The sequence below is a fragment of the Salvelinus namaycush genome, chromosome 12, assembly GCF_016432855.1.
Source record: "Salvelinus namaycush isolate Seneca chromosome 12, SaNama_1.0, whole genome shotgun sequence".
NCBI classification, from domain to species: domain Eukaryota; kingdom Metazoa; phylum Chordata; class Actinopteri; order Salmoniformes; family Salmonidae; genus Salvelinus; species Salvelinus namaycush.
In genome coordinates, this window is record NC_052318.1 from 14,572,700 (window position 1) to 14,593,790 (window position 21,091).

Below are 21,091 nucleotides of genomic sequence, written 5' to 3' on the forward strand. Positions count from 1 at the left end.
CGATGTTCGCAGTTGAGGTCACGTGGTCTTGGGTACATTTTGTCTGAGAGGTTTATTCCATACGTAGCGAGTCTACTAGCTAGAAGTGGTCAAGTCTTTTACATTAGGTCTTCAAAAATGTCCAAACTACAGTTGTTGAATGGGTTTCTTACCAAGCGACTAACCGCGGTTGCTGTGGAGATATACGTAGAAGTGGAAAAAACGATAACAGAATACCAGGACGAAATTTCCAGTTCAAAGGAGGAGATCAAGCGTTTACGACGGCTGCTTGATTTGGTTTTCAATCCGGAAATAAAATTACATCGAGCAGGTTTGTAGCAACTACTGTGTCGAGTCATGGTTTGAAGCATGTAATGTAGGCTACGACCCTAATGGTCAAAGTTACCGTTTATCGTGCTATGGTTGCGGCCATGGGGAGAAAGTGGGATTGGGAATAAGGGTTTCCCAAGCATAGTCCCTGTAAACCGAAGTAAAGACAGTTTCAGGTTGGATATTCGCCTGTAGTTTTCCTTACGTCCACCGACAGCAGTTAGGGTCCGTCAACATGGTGACAAATCAACATTTTCAAATTTCAATAGCTCTTTAACCATTACTCCTAACACTTTCAAAACTGGTTGTAGCTAACCCGATGGCATAGGCACACATTGCACACCCTTTAGTTTGTCCATTTTCATCTCACATGATTTTACATGAATTTTCCAAAATGTAGAATTTCAATAGCTCCTTGGTCATGTGACCTAGTGACTTCAAACAAGGTTCAGAATGTCCACTCAAGTGGCCCTACACATTGCACACCCTTTAGTTTGTCTATTTTCATCTCACATGGTTTTACATTTAAACTTGACCCCCCAAAACCATCTGGTTCAGATGGTTTAGACCCTTTCTTTAAGGTTGCTGCCCCTATCATCTCCAACCTTTTTAACCTCTCTCTCCTTTCTGGGGAGGTTCCCATTGCTTGGAAAGCAGCCACAGAGAGTCCTTGATTTAAAGGGGGAGATCAAGCTGATCCTAACTGTTATATGGCCTATTTCTATTTTGCTTGTTTATCAAAAGTGCAGGAAACTTGTCAGTAATCAACTGACTGGCTTTCTTGATGTCTATAGTATTCTCTTTGGTATGCAATCTGGTTTCTGCTCAGGTTATGGATGTCACTGCAACCTTAGTGACTGGAATGAGCTGCAACAAACACTCAAACTGGACAGTTTTATCTCAATCTCTTCATTCAAAGACTCAATCATGAACACTTACTGACAGTTGTGGCTGCTTTGCGTGATGTATTGTTGTCTCTACCTTCTTGCCCCTTGTGCTGTTGTCTGTGCCCAATAATGTTTTTACCATGTTTTGTGCTGCTACCATGTTGTGTTGCTACCATGATGTGTCGCTGCCCTTGCTATGTTGTTGTCTTAGCTTTCTCTTTATGTAGTGTTGTCTCTATTGTCGTGGTGTGTGTTTTGTCCTATATTTATTAATAAAAGTGCCATGATAGTAGTGACATATAAATATATTATATCATTATTTTGTAGTTCTTCAAAGTAAATGAGGTATACTTCTAGGATGGCTGAATACCAACTATCAATCACTTAGATCATGTATTTTCAGGTAGAGGTACAGTTGAAGTTGGAAGTTTACATACACTTATGTTGGAGTCATTAAAACTTGTTTTTCCAACCACTCCACAAATTTCTTGTTAACAAACTATAGTTTGGCAAGTCGGTTAGGACATCTACTGTGCATGACACAAGTCATTTTTCCAACAATTGTTTTACAGACAGATTATTTAACTTATAATTCACTGTATCACAATTCCAGTGGGTCAGAAGTTTACATACACTAAGTTAACTGTTCCTTTTAAACAGCTTGGAAAATTCCTGAAAATTGTCATGGCTTTAGAAACTTCTGATAGGCTAATTGACATCATTTGAGTCAATTGGAGGTGTACCTGTGGATGTATTTCAAGGCCTACCTTCAAACTCAGCGCCTCTTTGCTTGACATCATGGGAAAATCATAAGAAATCAGCCAAGACCCCAGAAAAAAAATCGTACACACAAGTCTGGTTCATCCTTAGAAGCAATTTCCAAATCCCTGAAGTTACCACGTTCAGCTGTACAAACAATTGTACGCAAGTTTAAACACCATGGGTCCACGCAACCATCATACTGCTCTGGAAAGAGACGCGTTCTGTCTCCTAGAGATGAACGTACTTTGGTGCGAAAAGTGCAAATCAATCCCAGAACAACAGCAAAGGACCTTGTGAAGATGCTGGAGGAAACGGGTACAAAAGTATCTATATCCACAGTAAAACGAGTCCTATATCGACATAACCTGGAAGGCCGCTCAGCAAGGAATAAGCCACTGCTCCAAAACAGCCATAAAAAAGCCAGACTACGGTTTGCATAAGGGGACAAAGATTGTACTTTTTGGAGAAATGTCCCGATGAAACAAAATACTACTATTTGGCCATGATGACCATCGTTATGTTTGGAGGGAAAAGGGGGAGGCTTGCAAGCCGAAGAACACCATCCCAACCGTGAAGTACGGGGGTGGCAGCATCATGTTGTGGGGGTGCTTTGCTGCAGGAGGAACTGGTGCACTTCACAAAATAGATGGCATCATAAGGATGGAAAATTATGTGGATATATTGAAGCAACATCTCAAGACATCAGTCAGGAAGTTAAAGCTTGGTCGCAAATGGGTCTTCCAAATGGACAATGACCCCAAGCATACTTCCAAAGTTGTGGCAAAATGGCTTAAGGACAACACAGTCAAGGTATTGGAGTGGCCATCACAAAGCCCTGACCTCAATCTTATAGAAAATTTGTGGGCAGAACTGAAAAAGCGTGTGCGAGCAAGGAGGCCTACAAACCTGACTCAGTTACACCAGCTCTGTCAGGAGGAATGGGCCAAAATTCACCCAACTTATTGTGGGAAGCTTGTGGAAGGCTACCCGAAATGTTTGACCCAAGTTGACACAGCAAACCTTCTTGCCACAGCTCGCATTGATGTGCCATCCTGGATGAGCTGCACTACCTGAGCCACTTGTGTGGGTTGTAGACTCCGTCTCATGCTACCACTAGAGTGAGAGCACCGCCAGCATTCAAAAGTGACCAAAACATCAGCCAGGAAGCATAGGAACTGAGAAGTGGTCTGTGGTCACCACCTGCAGAATCACTCCTTTATTGGGGGTGTCTTGCTAATTGCCTATAATTTCCACCTTTTGTCTATTCCATTTGCACAACAGCATGTGAAATGTATTGTCAATGTGTTGCTTCCTAAGTGGACAGTTTCATTTCACAGAAGTGTGATTGACTTGGAGTTACATTGTGTTGTTTAAGTGTTCCCTTCCCGCAGTGTATATTGCACAGTTCAGGTTGGATCTGATTTATCTCTAGAGAAACTGTGCAGTGTGCGCATTGAGCTCACAGATTATTTTTTTTAAATAAATGGAATTCAAATAATTTAACCTACGCGGTCAATTAGTTGTTTTAAAAAAACAAATTACAGACATTTCGGTTTATTGCTCAGCACTAGGAGGATGTGACTGCGTGTGACCTGATCAATGTGTGGCCATTTTTGAAATTGCGAAATTCGTGCAGCAGCCCTATCAGCCAAAGACACGTATTACTAAGACGGGGAACATTTAGCATTTCCCATAAGAAAACATGTCAAACTTCACCACCATTCTAACACTTAATTGGGCATGCACAGAACTGTGTACTGGATAGCTACAATAGTGCCACTGATGAATAAAAACAGCCTTACAGAAGTATCTGCCTGTGTGAACAGGGGTTTCCCCCTACCACTCTAAAATGTGTATTTTCCCAACAATGATGATATCCATGAACTTGTAAGTTGTTGGGTATAAAAATGTTTTATATCTTAATGACAAAGTATATATTTTGCTGTCAAGCTCAACTGTGAAGCGTCTTATTCGGTTGGATGTGGGTACAGTTGAGATCCACTTATCTTGAATACGTGTCTTGAAACATTACAAACAGGTTGCATGTTATCTTCATGAATATCACATTTTAAGCGGAGTTGGCTATTTTACGTGCTGGATTCACTGTAGCTAGTTAGCTACTACTACTAGCCCCATCTAGAAGGGATGCAGCTTCTGTCAAAACTGTCATACTGCCGCTTGTAAAAGGAGACTGAATCTGTCTGCAGATGTTGGGAGAGTGTTAAGCGTTAGTTTGATTGGAGTAATGCTGCGTTCATAACATCTCGTTAATTTGTAAATACCAATATACGACTGGGAAAAATCTAATTCAACGCCCTTCAACTAGTAATTACTAGTGGGAAACTTGTCTATCATCTCTGAGCTCTGACTTCTCCCACTTGCTAAACTGTGATGTCACATACTAAGGAAATTACTTCTAACAGCGTTTGCACATACAGCAGATGTAGACTTTACCGTGAAATGCTTGCTTACGAGCACTTCCCAACAATGTGGAATTAAAAAATAGTAACACGAGGATTAAAATACACAAGAATGAAGCTATATACAGGGAGTACCAGTACCAGATCAATGTGACTAGGCATCAGAACAAAAAAATAGTAGCAAGTGTGTGTGTGTGTGTGTGTGTGTGTGTGTGTGTACCTTCAGAAAGTATTCACACCCCTTGATTTCTTTTTCCCCCACTCATTTTGTTTCAGTTGAGTTTAAAATGTATTAAATTGACATTTTGTCCCCCACTGGACTACACACAGTGCTCTATAATGTCAAAGTGGAATTATGTTTTTGGAAATGTTTACAAATTAATTCAAAAAAGAAATGCTGAAATGTCTTGAGTCATTTAAGAATTCAACCCCTTTGTTATGGCAAGCCTAAATAAGTTCAGGAGTAAACATTTGCTCAACAAGTCGCATAATAAGTTGCATGGACTCACTGTGTGCAATAAGGTTTAACATGATTTTTGAATGACCTCATACAATTGTCTGTAAGGTCCCTCAGTCGAGCAGTGAATTTCGAACACAGATTCAGGGAGTTTTTCCAATGTCTCGCAAAGAAGGGCACCTATTAGTAGATGGGTAAAAAAATCTAACTTTGAATATCCCTTTGAGCATGGTGAAGTTATTAATTACACTTTGGGTGTTGTACCAAATACACCCAGTCACCACAAAGATACAGGCGTCCGTCCTAACTCAGTTGCTGGAGAGGAAGGACACCCCTCAAGGATTTCAACATGATGCCAATGGTGACTTTAAAACAGTTACAGTTAATGGCTGTGATGGGAGAAAACGGAGGATGGATGAACAGCATTGTACTTACTTCACAATACTAACCTAAATGACAGAGGGAAAAGGAAGCCTGTACAGAATAAAACATATTACAAAAATGCATCCTGTTTGCAACAAGGCACTAAAGTAATACTGCAAAAAATGTGTCAAAACTAATTTTGGGTCAAATTCAACACAACACATTATTGAGTAAGGACTGGGGAGTTTTTCAGGATAAAAAAATCTACGGAATGGAGCTAAGCACAGACAAAATCCTAGAGGATAACTTGGTTCAGTCTGCTTTCCACCAGACACTGGGAGATGAATTCACCTTTCAGTAGGACAATAGCCCAAAACACAAGGCCAAATCTACACTGGAGTTGCTTACCAAGAAGACAGTGAATGTTCCGAGTTACAGTTTAGACTTAAATCTGCTTAAAAATCTGTGGCAAGACTTGAAAATGGTTGTCTAGCAATGATCAACAACCAATTTGACAGAGCTTGGAATAATTTTTTCAAAGAATAATGGGCAAATATTGTACAATCCAGGTGTGCAAAGCTCTTAGAAACGTACCCAGAAAGACACACAGCTGTAATCGCTACCAAAGGTGATTCTAACGTATTCACTCGGGTGTGAATACTTATGTATTTCATTTTTTATGAATTTGCAAACCGTTCTAAACATGTTTTCACTTTCTCATTATGAGATATTGTGTGTAGATGGGTAAAATAATATCAATTTAATAAATTTTGAATTCTGTCTAACACAACTAAATGTGGCACAAGTCAAGGGGTATGAATACTGTCTGAAGGCACTGTGTATAATCTTGTGAGTGTGCATAGAGTCAGTGCAAGATAGTCCGCACAACCCTATAGCACTTTGTGGTCGAGGGCAGTGCAATTGCCATACCGGTGATGCAGCCAGTCAAGATGCTCTCAATGGTGTGGCTCGATGCTTGGAAGGTGCTATGGTGTTGAACGCTGAGCTGTAGTCTAGGGCTGGGAATGGCCATGGACCTCATGATACGATACTATCATGATACTTTCATGCCGATTTGATATGTATTGCGATTCGATGTTCCAAACATATTACTATTACATATTACTCACCATATGTCTGTTGCAGAGGATAAGAGAGCCATGAGAAAACAGACACGTTTTGATCAGTCATGGAAATAATAGTGCTAAAAACAAATTGGCTCACTATTTAAAAAGATGGGAAAACAATCAAATAAAGGAAAAATACTGGAGTTTTGGTGCAAGTACAGTCAACTAGCGCAAAAATCATATTGCGATATTGGTCAAACGATACAGTATATTGTCAAATAATAAACTCAGCAAAAAAAGAAGCGTCCCATTTTCAGGACCCTGTCTTTCAAAGATAATTTGTAAAAATCCAAGTAACTTCACAGATCTTCATTGTAAAGGGTTTAAACACAGTTTCCCATGCTTGTTCAATGAACCATAAACAATTAATGAACATGCACCTGTGGAACGGTCGTTAAGACACTAACGGATTACAGACGGTAGGCAATTAAGGTCACAGTTATGAAAACTTAGGACACTAAAGAGGCCTTTCTACTGACTCTGAAAAACACCAAAAGAAAGATGCCCAGGGTCCCTGCTCATCTGCTTGAGCATGTCTTAAGCATGCTGCAAGGAGGCATGAGGACTGCAGATGTGGCCAGGGCAATAAATTGCAATTTCCGTACTGCGAGACGCCTAAGGCATCGCAACAGGGAGACAGGACGGACAGCTGATCGTCCTCGCAGTGGCAACACCTGCACAGGATCGGTACATCCGAACATCACACCTGCGAGACAGGTACAGGATGGCAACAACAACTGCCCGAGTTACACCAGGAATGCACAATCCCTCCAACAGTGCTCAGACTGTCTGCAATAGGCTGAGAGAGGCTGGACTGAGGGCTTGTAGGCCTGTTGTAAAGCAGGTCCTCACCAGACATCACCGGCAACAATGTCGCCTATGGGCACAAACCCACCGTCGCTGGACCAGACAGGACTGGCAAAAAGTGCTCTTCACTGACGAGTCGCGGTTTTTCCTCATCGGGCTGATGGTCGGATTTGTGTTTTATCGTCAAAGGAATGAGCGTTACACCGAGGCCTGTACTCTGAAGGTGGATCGATTTGGAGATGGAGGGTCCGTCATGGTCTGGGGCAGTGTGTCACAGCATCATCGGACTGAGCTTGTTGTCATTGCAGGCAATCTCAACGCTGTGCATTACAGGGAAGACATCCTCCTCCCTCATGTGGTACCCTTCCTGCAGGCTCATCCTGACATGACCCTCCAGCATGACAATGCCACCAGCCATACTGCTCGTTCTGTGCGTGATTTCCTGCAAGACAGGAATGTCAGTGTTCTGCCATGTCCAGCGAAGAGCCCGGATCTCAATACCATTGAGCAAGTCTGGGATCTGTTGGATCGGAGGGCGAGGGCCATTCCCCCCAGAAATGTCCGGGAACTTGCAGGTGCCTTGGTGGAAGAGTGGGGTAACATCTCACAGAAAGAACTGGCAAATCTGGTACAGTCCATGAGGAGGAGATGCACTGCAGTACTTAATGCACTGCAGTACTTAATGCAGCTGGTGGCCACACCAGATACTGACTGTTACTTTTGATTTTGACCCCCCCCTTTGTTCAGGGACACATTATTTCATTTCTGTTAGTCATTTCTGTCTGTGTCTCTCTCACTCTGTATCATGAGGCTGTATGCATTGTTACATATTCATTCGACCAAGGTAATGAACTGCCCATTGATCAGCACAGCAATTGATAAAACAGGACCATGTTTGCTAAACAAGTGTTTCTGATTTTGTCTATTACTGTTGAAGGAATTCGTTTCCTATATGTTCATTAACCAATTTAATTATACAAAGCAAACACCATTTCTAAGAATATGTAAGATCCTTATTTGCATAAAATAGACATAGACCCGTGTCCAAATTAATCAATAGTGTTTATTCTCGAGAGATCTCTGACGTGCATATACAAAAACGTTCTTTTTATCCCTTCTATTACTAACGCACATACATACACACATATCTGCATTATCTCCTGAAATCTCTCCTCAGTTTATTACCACTTAGCTGACAGTTCCAGCCCCCCCCTAAAAATATGAGTGACCTCTATATATGAGTGACTTTCCAACATGCCACAATCTGTTATTATGTTGGACACCTACTGACCTGAAAATGTTTTATGAAATATATATTTTTGTCAATGACATGTATTGCTAATATAAAGGTTTAAGGAAATACCGGCAGGCACCACATTACTACAGTGCAAAGCTGCTCGCTCAATCTAGCATGATGGTCTTTTAAGTATAAAAGCACAGCTTGCTTTCATAGAAAGAAAAAAAAAGCTTGGAATGGGTTGGAGTGTGTGTGCGAAGAATCCAATACTTTAACTTGTATGCAGTTCAAATCACATTATTGTGGGAGCACCTCCTCTGAGTATGAATTAGGCTATTTGAGAAGGTTTAAATCCTAAGCAACCTGCATGCACATTGTTTGAAGTACAATAGGCCAACAGCTTCTGTAGTAGGTCAAAGCAGGGTGTTGGGAAAAACTTGGTAGAGCATGAATGGAGTAGGCATTGTGGTGCTCATGTGAATTTCCTTTCTTTAGACCAATGTGTACTTCACACTTAAAACGTTGAATTTTGTTTAGAATAATATATTATTACAAGTTATTTCTCACTCGCCCGTCAAAATAAACATAACTTTCTAACTAGCGCCCAGCTGTTGTTGCATGCTAACCACCATGAACTAGCTTTGGTGGTTAAGGTTATATCCCCTATTCATTTGTACATGGTGGTGACCCCAGCACCCCGCACACCTTTGCCACCGCTGCTGATAAAAATACTAGGGGATTTTGGTAAGTATGACGTCGGTTTTGACAGACGTTGCATCCCTTCCACCCATGACCCTGCTTTGGCTGGCTGGCTAGTTAGTTTAGCTAGATGGATAATTGTAGGTAATATAGCTAGTCATTGTAGCTAACTAATTATAAGCTTGAACTTTGTGTGTGTGTGCGCGCATCTGGGAACATAACATGATAATGGCAGTTTTGTTTTCTAATGCCATGACTTATGCTGACCAAACCGGCCACGTTGCAAAATACATTCACACATACATGTTATTCAATCATTTCATTATTCAATCATTTAGCGCCTGCGTAGCCAGGCGCTAAAATATAACTTGGTTTGACACAGAACAAAAATAAAATGCTGCATGCAACAATTTCAATGATTTTACTGAGTTACAGTTCATATAACAAAATCAGTCAATTTAAATAAATTCATTAAGCTCTAATCTATGGATTTCACATGACTGTGAATACACATATGCATCTGTTGGTCACAGATACCTTAAAAAAGAGGTAGGGTTATGGATCAGAAAACCAGTACGTATCTGGTGTGACCACCACTTGACTCATGACTTATCTTGGTAAAGGAGAAACATCCCTGTTAGTGAGCATAAATACATTTGTGCACAAAATTTGAGAACAACATTTTTCCTGTGCGTATGGAACATTTCTGGGATCTTTTATTTCAGCTCATGAAACATGGGCCTAACACTGTTGCTTTTCTATTTTCGTTCAGTATATTTTAGACGCTTGCCGTGCTGAATATCCCACCTCTCCCACCTACTTATAGATTTTTAAGAGCATATACTAGAGGTAGACCGATTATGATTTTTCAACGCCGATACCGATTTTATTGGAGGACAAAAAAAAGCCGATACCGATTAATCGGCTGATTTTTTTTATTATTTTTATATATATTTTTTATTATTTTATATATATATATATATATTTGTAATAATGACAATTACAACAATACTGAAGAAACACTTATTATAACTTAATATAATACATCAATAAAATCAATTTAGCCTCAAATAAATAAAGAAACATGTTCAATTTGGTTTAAATAATGCAAAAACAAAGTGTTGGAGAAGAAAGTAAGTGCAATATGTGCCATGTAAAAAAGCTAACGTTTAAGTTCCTTGCTCAGAGCATATGAAAGCTGGTAGTTCCTTTTAACATGAGTCTTCAATATTCCCAGGTAAGAAGTTTTAGGTTGTAGTTATTATAGGACTATTTCTCTCTATACCATTTGTATTCATAATCCTTTGACTATTGGATATTCTAATAGGTACTTTAGTATTGCCAGCCTAATCTCGGGAGTTGATAGGCTTGAAGTCATAAACAGCGCAATGCTTGAAGCACAGCGAAGAGCTGCTGGAAAATGCAGGAAAGTGCTATTTGAATGAATGCTTACGAGCTTGCTGCTGCCTACCACCGCTCAGTCAGACTTAATTATAATATAATAAACACACAGAAATACGAGCCTTAGGTCATTAATATGGTCAAATCCGGGAACTATCATTTTGAAAATAAAACGTTTATTCTTTCAGTGAAATATGAAACCGTTCCGTATTTCATCTAACGGGCATCCCTAAGTCTAATTATTGCAGTTACATTGCACAACCTTCAATGTTATGTCATAATTAATTTGCCAGAATTGTACATAATTATGGTCTTTGTTCGGAAGAAATGATCTTCACACAGTTCGCAACGAGCCAGGCGGCCCAAACTGCTGCATATACCCTGACTCTGCTTGGACGGAACGCAAGAGAAGTGACACCATTTCCCTAGTTAAAAGAAATTCATGTTAGCAGGCAATATTAACTAAATATGCAGGTTTAAAAATATATACTTGTTTATTGATTTTAATAAAGGCATTGATGCTTATGGTTAGGTACACATTGGTGCAACGACATGCGCTTGTTAAATCACCCGTTTGGCGAAGTAGGCTATGATTCAATGATAAATTAACAGGCACCGCATCGATTATATGCAACGCAGGACAAGCTAGATAAACTAGTAATATCATCAACCATGTGTAGTTAACTAGTGATTATGTTAAGATTGATTGTTTTTTGTAAGATACGTTTAATGCTAGCTAGCACCTTACCTTGGCTCCTTGCTGCACTCGCATAACAGGTAGTCAGCCTGCCACGCAGTCTCCTCATGGAGTGCAATATCAAATCTAATTTATTTGTCACATACACATGGTTAGCAGATGTTAATGCGAGTGTAGCGAAATCTTTGTGCTTCTAGTTCTGACCATGCAGTAATATCTAACAAGTAATATAACCTAACAATTTCACAACAACTACCTTATACACACAAGTGTAAAGGAATGAATACGAATATGTACATAAAAATATATGAGTGAGTGATGCCCGAACGGCATAGGCAAGATGCAGTAGATGGTATAGAGTACAGTATATACATATGAGATGAGTAATATAGGGTATGAAAACATTATATAAAGTGGCATTGTTTAAAGTGGCTAGTGATGCATTTAATTACATCAAGATGCAGTAGATGGTATAGCGTACAGTATATACATATGAGATGAGTAATGTAGGGTATGTAAGCATTATATAAAGTGGCTATTACATCATTTTTTTACATCAATTTTTCCATTATTAAAGTGGCTAGAGTTGAGTCAGTATGTTGGCAGCAGCCACTCAATGTTAGTGATGGCTGTTTAACAGTCTGATGGCCTTGAGATAGAAGCTGTTTTTCAGTCTCTCAGTCCCCGCTTTGATGCACCTGTACTGACCTCGCCTTCTGGATGATAGCGGGGTGAACAGGCAGTGGCTCGAGTGGTTGTTGTCCTTGATGATCTTTTTGGCCTTCCTGTGACATCGGGTGGTGTAGGTGTCCTGGAGGGCAGGTAGTTTGCACCCAGTGATGTGTTGTGCAGACCTCACTACCCTCTGGAGAGCCTTACGGTTATGGGCGGAGCAGCTGCCGTACCAGGCGGTGATACAGCCCGACAGGATGCTCTCGGTTGTGGGTCTGTAAAAGTTTGAGTGTTTTTGGTGACAAGCCGGTGTCCAAAAATGCTGATTACCGATTATGAAAACTTGAAATTGGCCCTAATTAATCGGCCATTCCGATTAATCAGTCGACCTCTAGCATATATACTCATGTGGGTGATTTAAAAGATGAACAAGGTCCACACTCCAGTCCAATTGGTGGCTGTAATGCACCTTAGAGTTGGTTGCCAACTGCCATATAACATTTGAAGAAATTATTCAAAGAAAACTAACAAGGTTTAGCTTTTTAACAGTGGATAAATTGTTGGAGTACACACAATTTTGTAGGACTCAAAATGGATAACAATTTATACAAGGATCCAGCAAAAAAAGTAAACGTATGCATTTCAGATAAAATAACCCAATGTCTATCTCCCAAGATAAATTGTCTAGCAACAGAAAGCTAGCTAAATGTCCGTGAATGTTTTTCATGTGTGTTTTCAACCTGTCCCCAAGTTAATGTAGTTGGTTCACAGTTGGTTTTGATATTTTAACATGCGTGCCATGAACGCGTTTGATGGGGATAGACGAAATCAACACTTGCACGATGGCGCACACAGACGCACGTGCAGAGCCGGTTTGGTCAGCATATTAGTCATTTTGTCAACATTTGAACGCTGAAAGTAAAATTTAGCAAGCCGCAGACTAGGCTAGCAACAGCTGGCCCATGGCACTTTCCAGAAAGAGCATTGGGTTGTGGATTTTGCAATTGATTTGAGCGCCAACAGAGTTTTAAATATTTTTTCCAAGCTTATTACAGTAAAGAAATAAAAAGTGGTGTTCACAATGTTCACGTATTAGCGTTATTTAACATTGTAAATCGTAGGACTTAGTCGTTTTGAGTGTAGAATGATGGAAGATCAGGCAACAGAGGCCTCAAGGTTCTCTGGGAGAATCCGATAAAAAGGCATGCGGTCAGACTGCTCCCAACTCAAAGCAACCATGCGTCTATCCAGTATAAATGGACTGTAAGTGTACCAACTAACCATGTAAGACAATGGTTAAGGAATTAATAGTTTTTGAAAGATTCTTCTTTCCTATCCTTTTCTCCAGACCTCCATCAGCTCTGTCTCCCAGAAGAGGTCCCCCCTGAACAGCAGCAGTGGAGCCCCAGTCTGAAGCAGGAGAATCCAGAGACCACACAAATTAAAGAGGAACATGAGGAACTCTGGACCAGTCAGGGGGGAGAGCAGCTTAAAGAGCTAGAGTCGGATACCAAAGAATTCATATTTACTCCTGCTTCTGTCGAAAATCAGGGCCCACCTCAGCCCTCACATCTTTTCCAAATGCAAATTGTGGAGTCCCCTACCAGTACAACTAAAGAGATCAAGATGAAACCAAGTCACATTGGTGAAAACCCTTGTCTTGTTTGTGGCAAATGTTTCAACTGTAAATCTGCTCTGGAAAGGCATATGAGGGCCCATACTGGGGAGAAACCTTATTGCTGCAGTGAATGTGGCAAATGCTTTAGTCAGATCGGACATCTGACAGTGCATATGAGGGGACACACAGGGGAGAAACCGTTTAGGTGTAATATTTGTGGCAAACTGTTTTATTGGGAATCTGATCTGAAAAGGCATAAGAGGACCCATACCGGGGAGAAACCTTATGGCTGCAATGAATGTGGCAAATGCTTCCGTCAGATCGGACATCTGACTGTGCATATGAGGCGACACTCAGGGGAGAAACCACACAAGTGTCCTCTGTGCAGAAAATGTTTTACCACAGCATTTCAATTAAGATTACATACAGCAAGTCATACAGGGGAGAAACAGTATTGCTGTCAATATTGTGGTAAATGCTTCAACCAGAAAATAAGTCTGACTAAACATTTGAGTGCACACACAGGGGAGAAATTACAGTAGTGCAAGGAATGTGGCAAATCCTTCAGGAAGAAGGGAACTCTGAGCAACCATATGAGGCATCACACACAGGAGCAAATAATGCAGAAACTTTTTCAACCTGAGTGGAAAACTGAACATTTTGATTCTTCACACTGGAGAGAAACAATATACAGTGGGTATAAAAAAAGTATTCCACTCCTTTTGACTTTTTCAAATTGTGTTATAATGTGGGGTTGAAATGCTGGCCTGCCTCTCTAACATTTATGCTACCTGCCATCCCATTTGTTGCCATTTGTTCCATTGTTTATGTTTGTTCTTGGTGTCTGTTTCTTTTATGGTATGCACGCTGTACAATGTAAGCTCACCACTTTGCTGTAATCAGATAACTGGACATTATTTCATTAAGGAAATAAATACATATTTCCTTTATTATCTCTGACGATGTCAAATGACCATGCTGACATATATTCAAGCTCTGAAAGTGTAAGGACATTTTCTGAGTGATTTATAATTATCAATAAATGTACCGTACCATATTAAACATTGATTAAGGAATACATTTTTTGAGAGATTATTTTCCTATCCTCCTCTGAGGATAGGAGAGGATGTTCCCTCTTAGTATCAGCACTGTGAGCAGGAATGAAGCAGGACTCAGACCCCACACAGATTAAAGAGGAACATGAAGATTTCTGGACCAATGAGGTGGGCAGAAGAGCAGCTGGAAGGGCTGAAGAGTTCATATTCACTCCTGCCTTTGTGAAAAGTAAATGTGATCAGGAGGATCGAAACCTCAGCCCTCAGATATTAACCAAATCCAAATTGGTTAATATCTTTATCCCACCAACACAACACAAGAGGTTAACAGAACCAGATGGAGACTACAATGGTGTTTCAGAATGTAGCAGTGTGTGTGTGTGTGAAATTACTTGTGTCTGAAATCTGGATAGTCACATTTGTGACCCTCCTCGTGTGGTAAATGTTTCAAATGGAACTCTTATGGAAAGTCATACAAGGGCCCATACTGGGGAGAAACCTTACTGATGCAGTGAATGTGGCAACTGCTTCAGTCACAACTCGCATAATATGAGGGAACACACAAGTGAACACAGTTCAGTGTTCATGTTTGTGGCAAACGTTTCGATTGGGAATCTGATCTGAAAAGGCGTATGAAGGGACACACGGGAGAGACCATACAGATGCTCTTTGTGTAGAAAATACTTAATCAAGGCATGCCAATTAAAAATCCCATGATCATTCACACACCGTGTGTGTGTTCTGGTAACAATCAATAGACTAGGGAAAAACTCAGTGCAAGGATTGTGGTAAATCCTTCAGGCAGAGGAGTAGCCTGATATGGCATATGAGGAATCGCACAGGAGCAGTTAATGCAGCAAGTACTACAACCGGTGTGGAAAACAGACATTTTATGATTCACACAGAGGTTGCGAGGCGGATGTATTTACAGATGTCCACAAACATAACCGGCATCCAACAGTCTTAGTGTTCTGGGACAGACAATGTGTACGTTGTAAAACAAATGTATGTTTTAATAAAGTTTAACATCCTTCTTGGATATTTTGGGGGGGCATTTTGTTTATATATATATATATAAACTCACCCCCCAAAAAAACATTCTCTCACTGTCAACTGCGTTTATTTTCAGCAAACTTAACATGTGTAAATATTTGTATGAACATAAGATTCAACAACTGAGACATAAACTGAACAAATTCCACAGACATGTGACTAACAGAAATTGAATAATGTGTCCCTGAACAAAGGGGGGGTCAAAATCAAAAGTAACAGTCAATATCTGGTGTGGCCACCAGCTGCATTAAGTACTGCAGTGCATCTCCTCCTCATGGACTGCACCAGATTGGCCAGTTCTTGCTGTGAGATGTTACCACACTCTTCCACCAATGCACTTGAAAGTTCCCGGACATTTCTGGGGGGAATGGCCCTAGCCCTCACCCTCCGATCCAACAGGTCCCAGACTTGGTCAATGGGATTGAGATCGCTGGCCATAGCAGAACACTGACAATCACGCACAGAACGAGCAGTATGGCTGGTGGCATTGTCATGCTGGACGGTCAAGTCAGGATGAGCCTGCAGGAAGGGTACCACATGAGTGAGGAGGATGTCTTCCCTGTAACGCACAGCGTTGAGGTCCTGCTCCAGAGTACAGACCTCGGTATAACGCTCATTCCTTCGATGATAAACACGAATCCGACTATCACCCCCGGTGAGATAAAACCGCGACTCGTCAGTGAAGAGCACTTTTAGCCAGTTCTGTCTGGTCCAGCGACGGTGGGTTTGTGCCCATAGGCGACGTTGTTGCCGGTGACGTCTGGTGAGGACCTGCTACAACAGGCCTACAAGCCCTCAGTCCAGCCTCTCTCAGCCTATTGCGGACAGTCTGAGCACTGATGGAGAGATTGTGCTTTCCTGGTGTAACTCGGGCAGTTGTTGTTGCCATTCTGTACCTGTCCCACAGGTGTGATGTTCGGATGTACCGATCCTGTGCAGGTGTTGTTACACGTGGTCTACCACTGCGAGGACGATAAGCTGTCCGTCCTGTCTCCCTGTAGCTCTGTCTTAGGCGTCTCACAGTACGGACATTGCAATTTATTGCCCTGGCCACATCTGCAGTCCTCATGCCTCCTTGCAGCATGCCTAAGGCATGTTCACGCAGATGAGCAGGGACCTTGGGTATCTTTCTTTTGGTGTTTTTCAGAGTCAGTAGAAAGGCCTCTTTTGTGTCCTAAGATTTCATAACTGTGACCTTAATTGCCTACCGTCTATAAGCTGTTAGTGTCTTAACGACCGTTCCACAGGTGCATGTTCATTAATTGTTTATGGTTCATTGAACAAGCATGGGAAACCGTGTTTAAACCCTTTACAATGAAGATCTGTGAAGTCATTTGAATTTTTACTAATTATCTTTGAAAGACAGGGTCCTGAAAAAGGGACGTTTCTTTTTTTGCTGAGAATATATAAATAATGGCTGGCATATTCCCTCCCAGGCCCACCTACTAGGGAGCGAGGCCCAGCCAATCAGAATTAGTTTTTCCCCACAAAAGGGCTTTATTACAGACTGAAATACTCATTTTTGTTTTGTTACAGCCTTATTCTAAAATTGATTAAAATTGCTTTTTTCCCTTATCAAGCTACACACAATACCCCATAAAGACAAAGCAAAAACAGGTTTTTATTACAAATAAAAAACAGAAAAATTACGTTTACATAAGTATTCAGACCATTTACTCAGTACTTTGTTGAAGCACCTTTGACAGCGATTACAGCCTCGAGTCTTCTTGGGTATAACGCCACAAGCTTGGCATACCTGTATTTGGGGAGTTTCTCCCATTGTTCTCTCCAGATCCTCTCAAGCTCTGTCAGGTCTCTCCAGAGATGTTTGATCGGGTCCGGGCTCTGGCTGAGCCACTTAAGGACATACAGAGACTTGTCCCGAAGCCACTCCTGTGTTGTCTTGTCTGTTTGCTTCGGGTCGTTTCTTGTTGGAAGGTGAACCTTCGCCCCCAGTCTGAGGTCCTGAGTGCGCTGGAGCAGATTTTCATCAAGGATCTCTCTGTACGTTTCTCCGTTCATCTTTCCCTCTCCTGACTTGTCTCCCAATCCCTGCCGCTGAAAAACATCCCCACAGCATGATGCTGCCACCACCATGCTTCGCTGTAGGGATGGTGCCAGGTTTCCTCCAGACGTGACGCTTGGCATTCAGGCCAAAGAGTTCAATCTTGGTTTCATCAGACCAGATAATCTTGTTTCTCGTGGTCTGAGTCCTTTAGGTGCCTTTAGGCAAACCCCAAGCGGGCTGTCATATGGCTTCTGTCTGGCCACTCTACCATAAAGGCCTGGTTGCTGGAGTGCTGCAGAGATGGTTGTCCTTCTGGAAGGTTCTGCCATCTCCACATAGGAACTCTGGAGCTCTGTCAGAGTGACCATCACGTTCTTGGTCGCCTCCCTGAGTAAGGCCCTTCTCCCCCTTCTCCGCCGGGCGGCCAGCTCTAGAAAGAGTCTTGGTGGTTCCAAACTTATTCCATTTAAGAATGATGGAGGCCACTGTGTTCTTGGGGACCTTCAATGCTGCAGAAATGTTTTGGTACCCTTCCCCAGATCTATGCCTCGACACAATCCTGTCTCGGAGCTCTACGGACAGTTCCTTTAACCCCATGGCTTGGTTTTTGTTCTGACATGCACTCTCAACTATGGGACCCTATTTAGACAGGTGTGTGCCTTTCCAAATCATGTCCAATCAATTGAATTTACCACAGGTGGACTCCAATCAAGTTGTAGAAACATCTCAAGGATGATCAATGGAAACAGGATACACCTAAACTCAATTTCGAGTCTCATAGCAAAGGGTCTGAATACTTATGTAAATAAGGTTTTTCTGTTTTTTATTTTTTATTCATGTGCAACAATGTCTTAACCTGTTTTTGAATTTGTCATTATGGGGTATTGTGTGTTATTGATGAGGGAGAAAAAGTATTTAATCAATTTTAGAATAAGGCTGTAGCGTAACAAAATGTGGAAAAAGTCAAGGGGTCTGAATACTTTCGAATGCACTGTATATATTTTGTTGCCTTAGTATAACCATAGGCCGTAGGGTCCCATTAATTCTGAAAATATGTCCCCCAAAAATTGTAAGATTCTTAATTCCCTATCCTTCTCTCCAGACCTCCAGCAGCACTCTTTCCCAGTCTCTGAAGAGGAGCTTCCAACTGAGCAGCAGCACTGTGAGCAGGAGTGGAACCCCAGTCTGGGGCAGGAGGACCCAGAGCCCACTCAGATTAAAGAGGAACAGGAGGAACTCTGGACCAGTCAAGGGGAACAGCTGCTTGAAAGGCTGGATTCTGATAACAAAGATTTCATATTCACTCCTGCCTCTGGGAAAAATCAGGAACCACCTCAGCCCTCTCATCTTTTCCAAATCCGAATTGTGGATTCGCCCACCAACACAACTGAGATGAAAACAGAACCTGATGGAGACGGCTACAGAGTATCAGATAAAACATTTACTTGTCAAATTTGTGGAAAATGTTTCAAACGGAACTGGGATCTCAAGAGGCATATGAAGAACAAGATTCATATGAGAAAGGTGATTATGGTTTCTCACAATACGGAGAAACCATACAGGTGTCATGTTTGTGGCAAAAGGTTCAATTGGGAATCTTTTCTGAAAAGGCATATGAGGACCCATACAGGGGAGAAACCTTATTTCTGCAATGAATGTGGGAAATGCTACGGTCAAATTGGACACCTGCGAGTGCATATGAGGAATCACACAGGGGAAAGACCATATAGATGTTCTTTTTGCAAAAAAGGCTTTACCACATCATTCCAGTTAAAACAACATACTTGTCCTCCAATTGTTGGGAAATAAGAGATTTTAAAGATATAGGGTTGAAAGGATTATTTTTTTAAAAACATATTTTACCGAATCATGGCGCTCTCTAGATATGTGCAAATTCCCATAGGAACACAACCATTTTAAAAGTGCAGGGCTTGGACCATGCCTTAATTTTTTGTCTTACAGGAATGAAAAGGAAGTCTCTACCTATCCATTGATGTAAATACACATATATACATATATATGTATATATATATATATATATCACACACACACAATAGTATGTGGACACTAGTTCAAATTAGTGGATTCGGCTATTTCAGCACACAGCCATGCAATCTCCATAGACAAACATTGGCAGTAGAATGGCCCTACTGAAGAGCTCAGTGACTTTCAACGTGGCACCGTCATAGGATGCCACCTTTCCAACAATTCAGTTTGTCAAATTTCTGCCCTGCTGGGGCTTCCCCGGTCATCTGTAAGCGCTGTTATTGTGTTATCACAGACAGAAAGATTCCGCCGAGTGCTGAAGGTAAAAATCGTCTGTCCTTAGTTACAACATTCACTACCGAGTTCCAAACTGCCTCTGGAAGCAACGTTAGCACAAGAACTGTTAGTCGGGAGCTTCATGAAATGGGTTTCCATGGCCGAGCAGCCGCACACAAGCCTAAGATCACCATGCGCAATGCCAAGCGCCGGCTGGAGTGGTGTAAAGCTCGCCGCCATTGGACTCTGGAGCAGTGGAAACACGTTCTCTGGAGTGATAAATCACGCTTCACCATCTGGCAGTCTGACGGACGAATCTGGGTTTGGCAGATGCCAGGAGAACGCATACCTGCCCTAATGCATAGTGCTAACTGTAAAGTTTGGTGGAGGATGAATAATGGGCTGTGGCTATTTTTCATGGTTTGGGCTAGACACCTTAATTCCAGTGAAGGAAGATCTTAACTCTACAGCATACAATGACATTCTAGACGATTCTGTTCCAACTTTGTGGCAACAGTTTGGGGAAGGCCCTTTCCAGTTTCAGCATGACAATGCCCGCGTGCACAAAGCGAGGTCCGTATAGAAATGGTTTGTCGAGATCGGTGAGGAAGAACTTGACTGCCTGGCACAGAGCCCTGACCTCAACCCCATCGAACACCTTTAGGATGAATTGGAACGCCGACTGCGAGCCAGGCCTAATCGCCCAACATCAGTGCCCGACCTCACTAATGCCCGTGGCTGAATGGAAGCAAGTCCGGGGAGCAATGTTCCAACATCTAGTGGAAAGCCTTCCCAGAAGAGTGGAGGCTGTTATAGCAGCAAAGGGGGGACCAACTCCATATTAATGCCCATGATTTTGGAATGAGATGTTCAAAGAGCAGGTGTCCACATACTTTTGGTCATGTAGTGTATATCTCCTGATTCCCTGTTCATCCACAAGATAGCAGTAGAAGATCACATGACTTCTCATGGCTACATGAAACTAGTTGCATCTGGTTTGGGTAGTGAGTCCCTGTGCCAAAATGGCTGAACTGATATTAAAGCTTGCCATCCCAAAATGACTTTAGCAATGGGGGCTTTCAAGTTATGGAATTTCTATTTTATTTTAAAAAGACACAGACAGCTGAGGAAACTTCAAACTTATTTTCCCATTCACCCTTTCCATGCATACTAAATGTTTGCATATTGCCCAGCCCTTTTTTGGTCCAGAGGGAGGAAGTATGACAATGTCATTTGTGAGAAATATGTCAGAGAATA

General features: G+C 41.6%; 1 protein-coding gene across 2 annotated transcripts; it reads left to right on the forward strand.

Annotated features, from left to right (window-relative positions):
• Positions 1-3: 3 nt before the first annotated feature.
• LOC120056934 (zinc finger protein 525-like) lies at positions 4-19,655 on the forward strand. 2 transcript variants are annotated; one of them, XM_039005230.1, is made up of 2 exons: positions 4-310; positions 18,675-19,655. In XM_039005230.1, exons 1-2 carry the CDS (start codon positions 118-120, stop codon positions 19,379-19,381), a joined length of 900 nt encoding a protein of 299 aa, XP_038861158.1. In that variant the 5' UTR covers positions 4-117; the 3' UTR covers positions 19,382-19,655. The 2 variants fall into 2 exon arrangements, with proteins under 2 accessions (XP_038861158.1, XP_038861157.1); XM_039005229.1 differs by lacking the exon at positions 18,675-19,655 and adding an exon at positions 13,187-14,518 and having other exon boundaries at positions 12-310.
• The last annotated feature ends 1,436 nt before the right edge of the window (positions 19,656-21,091 follow it).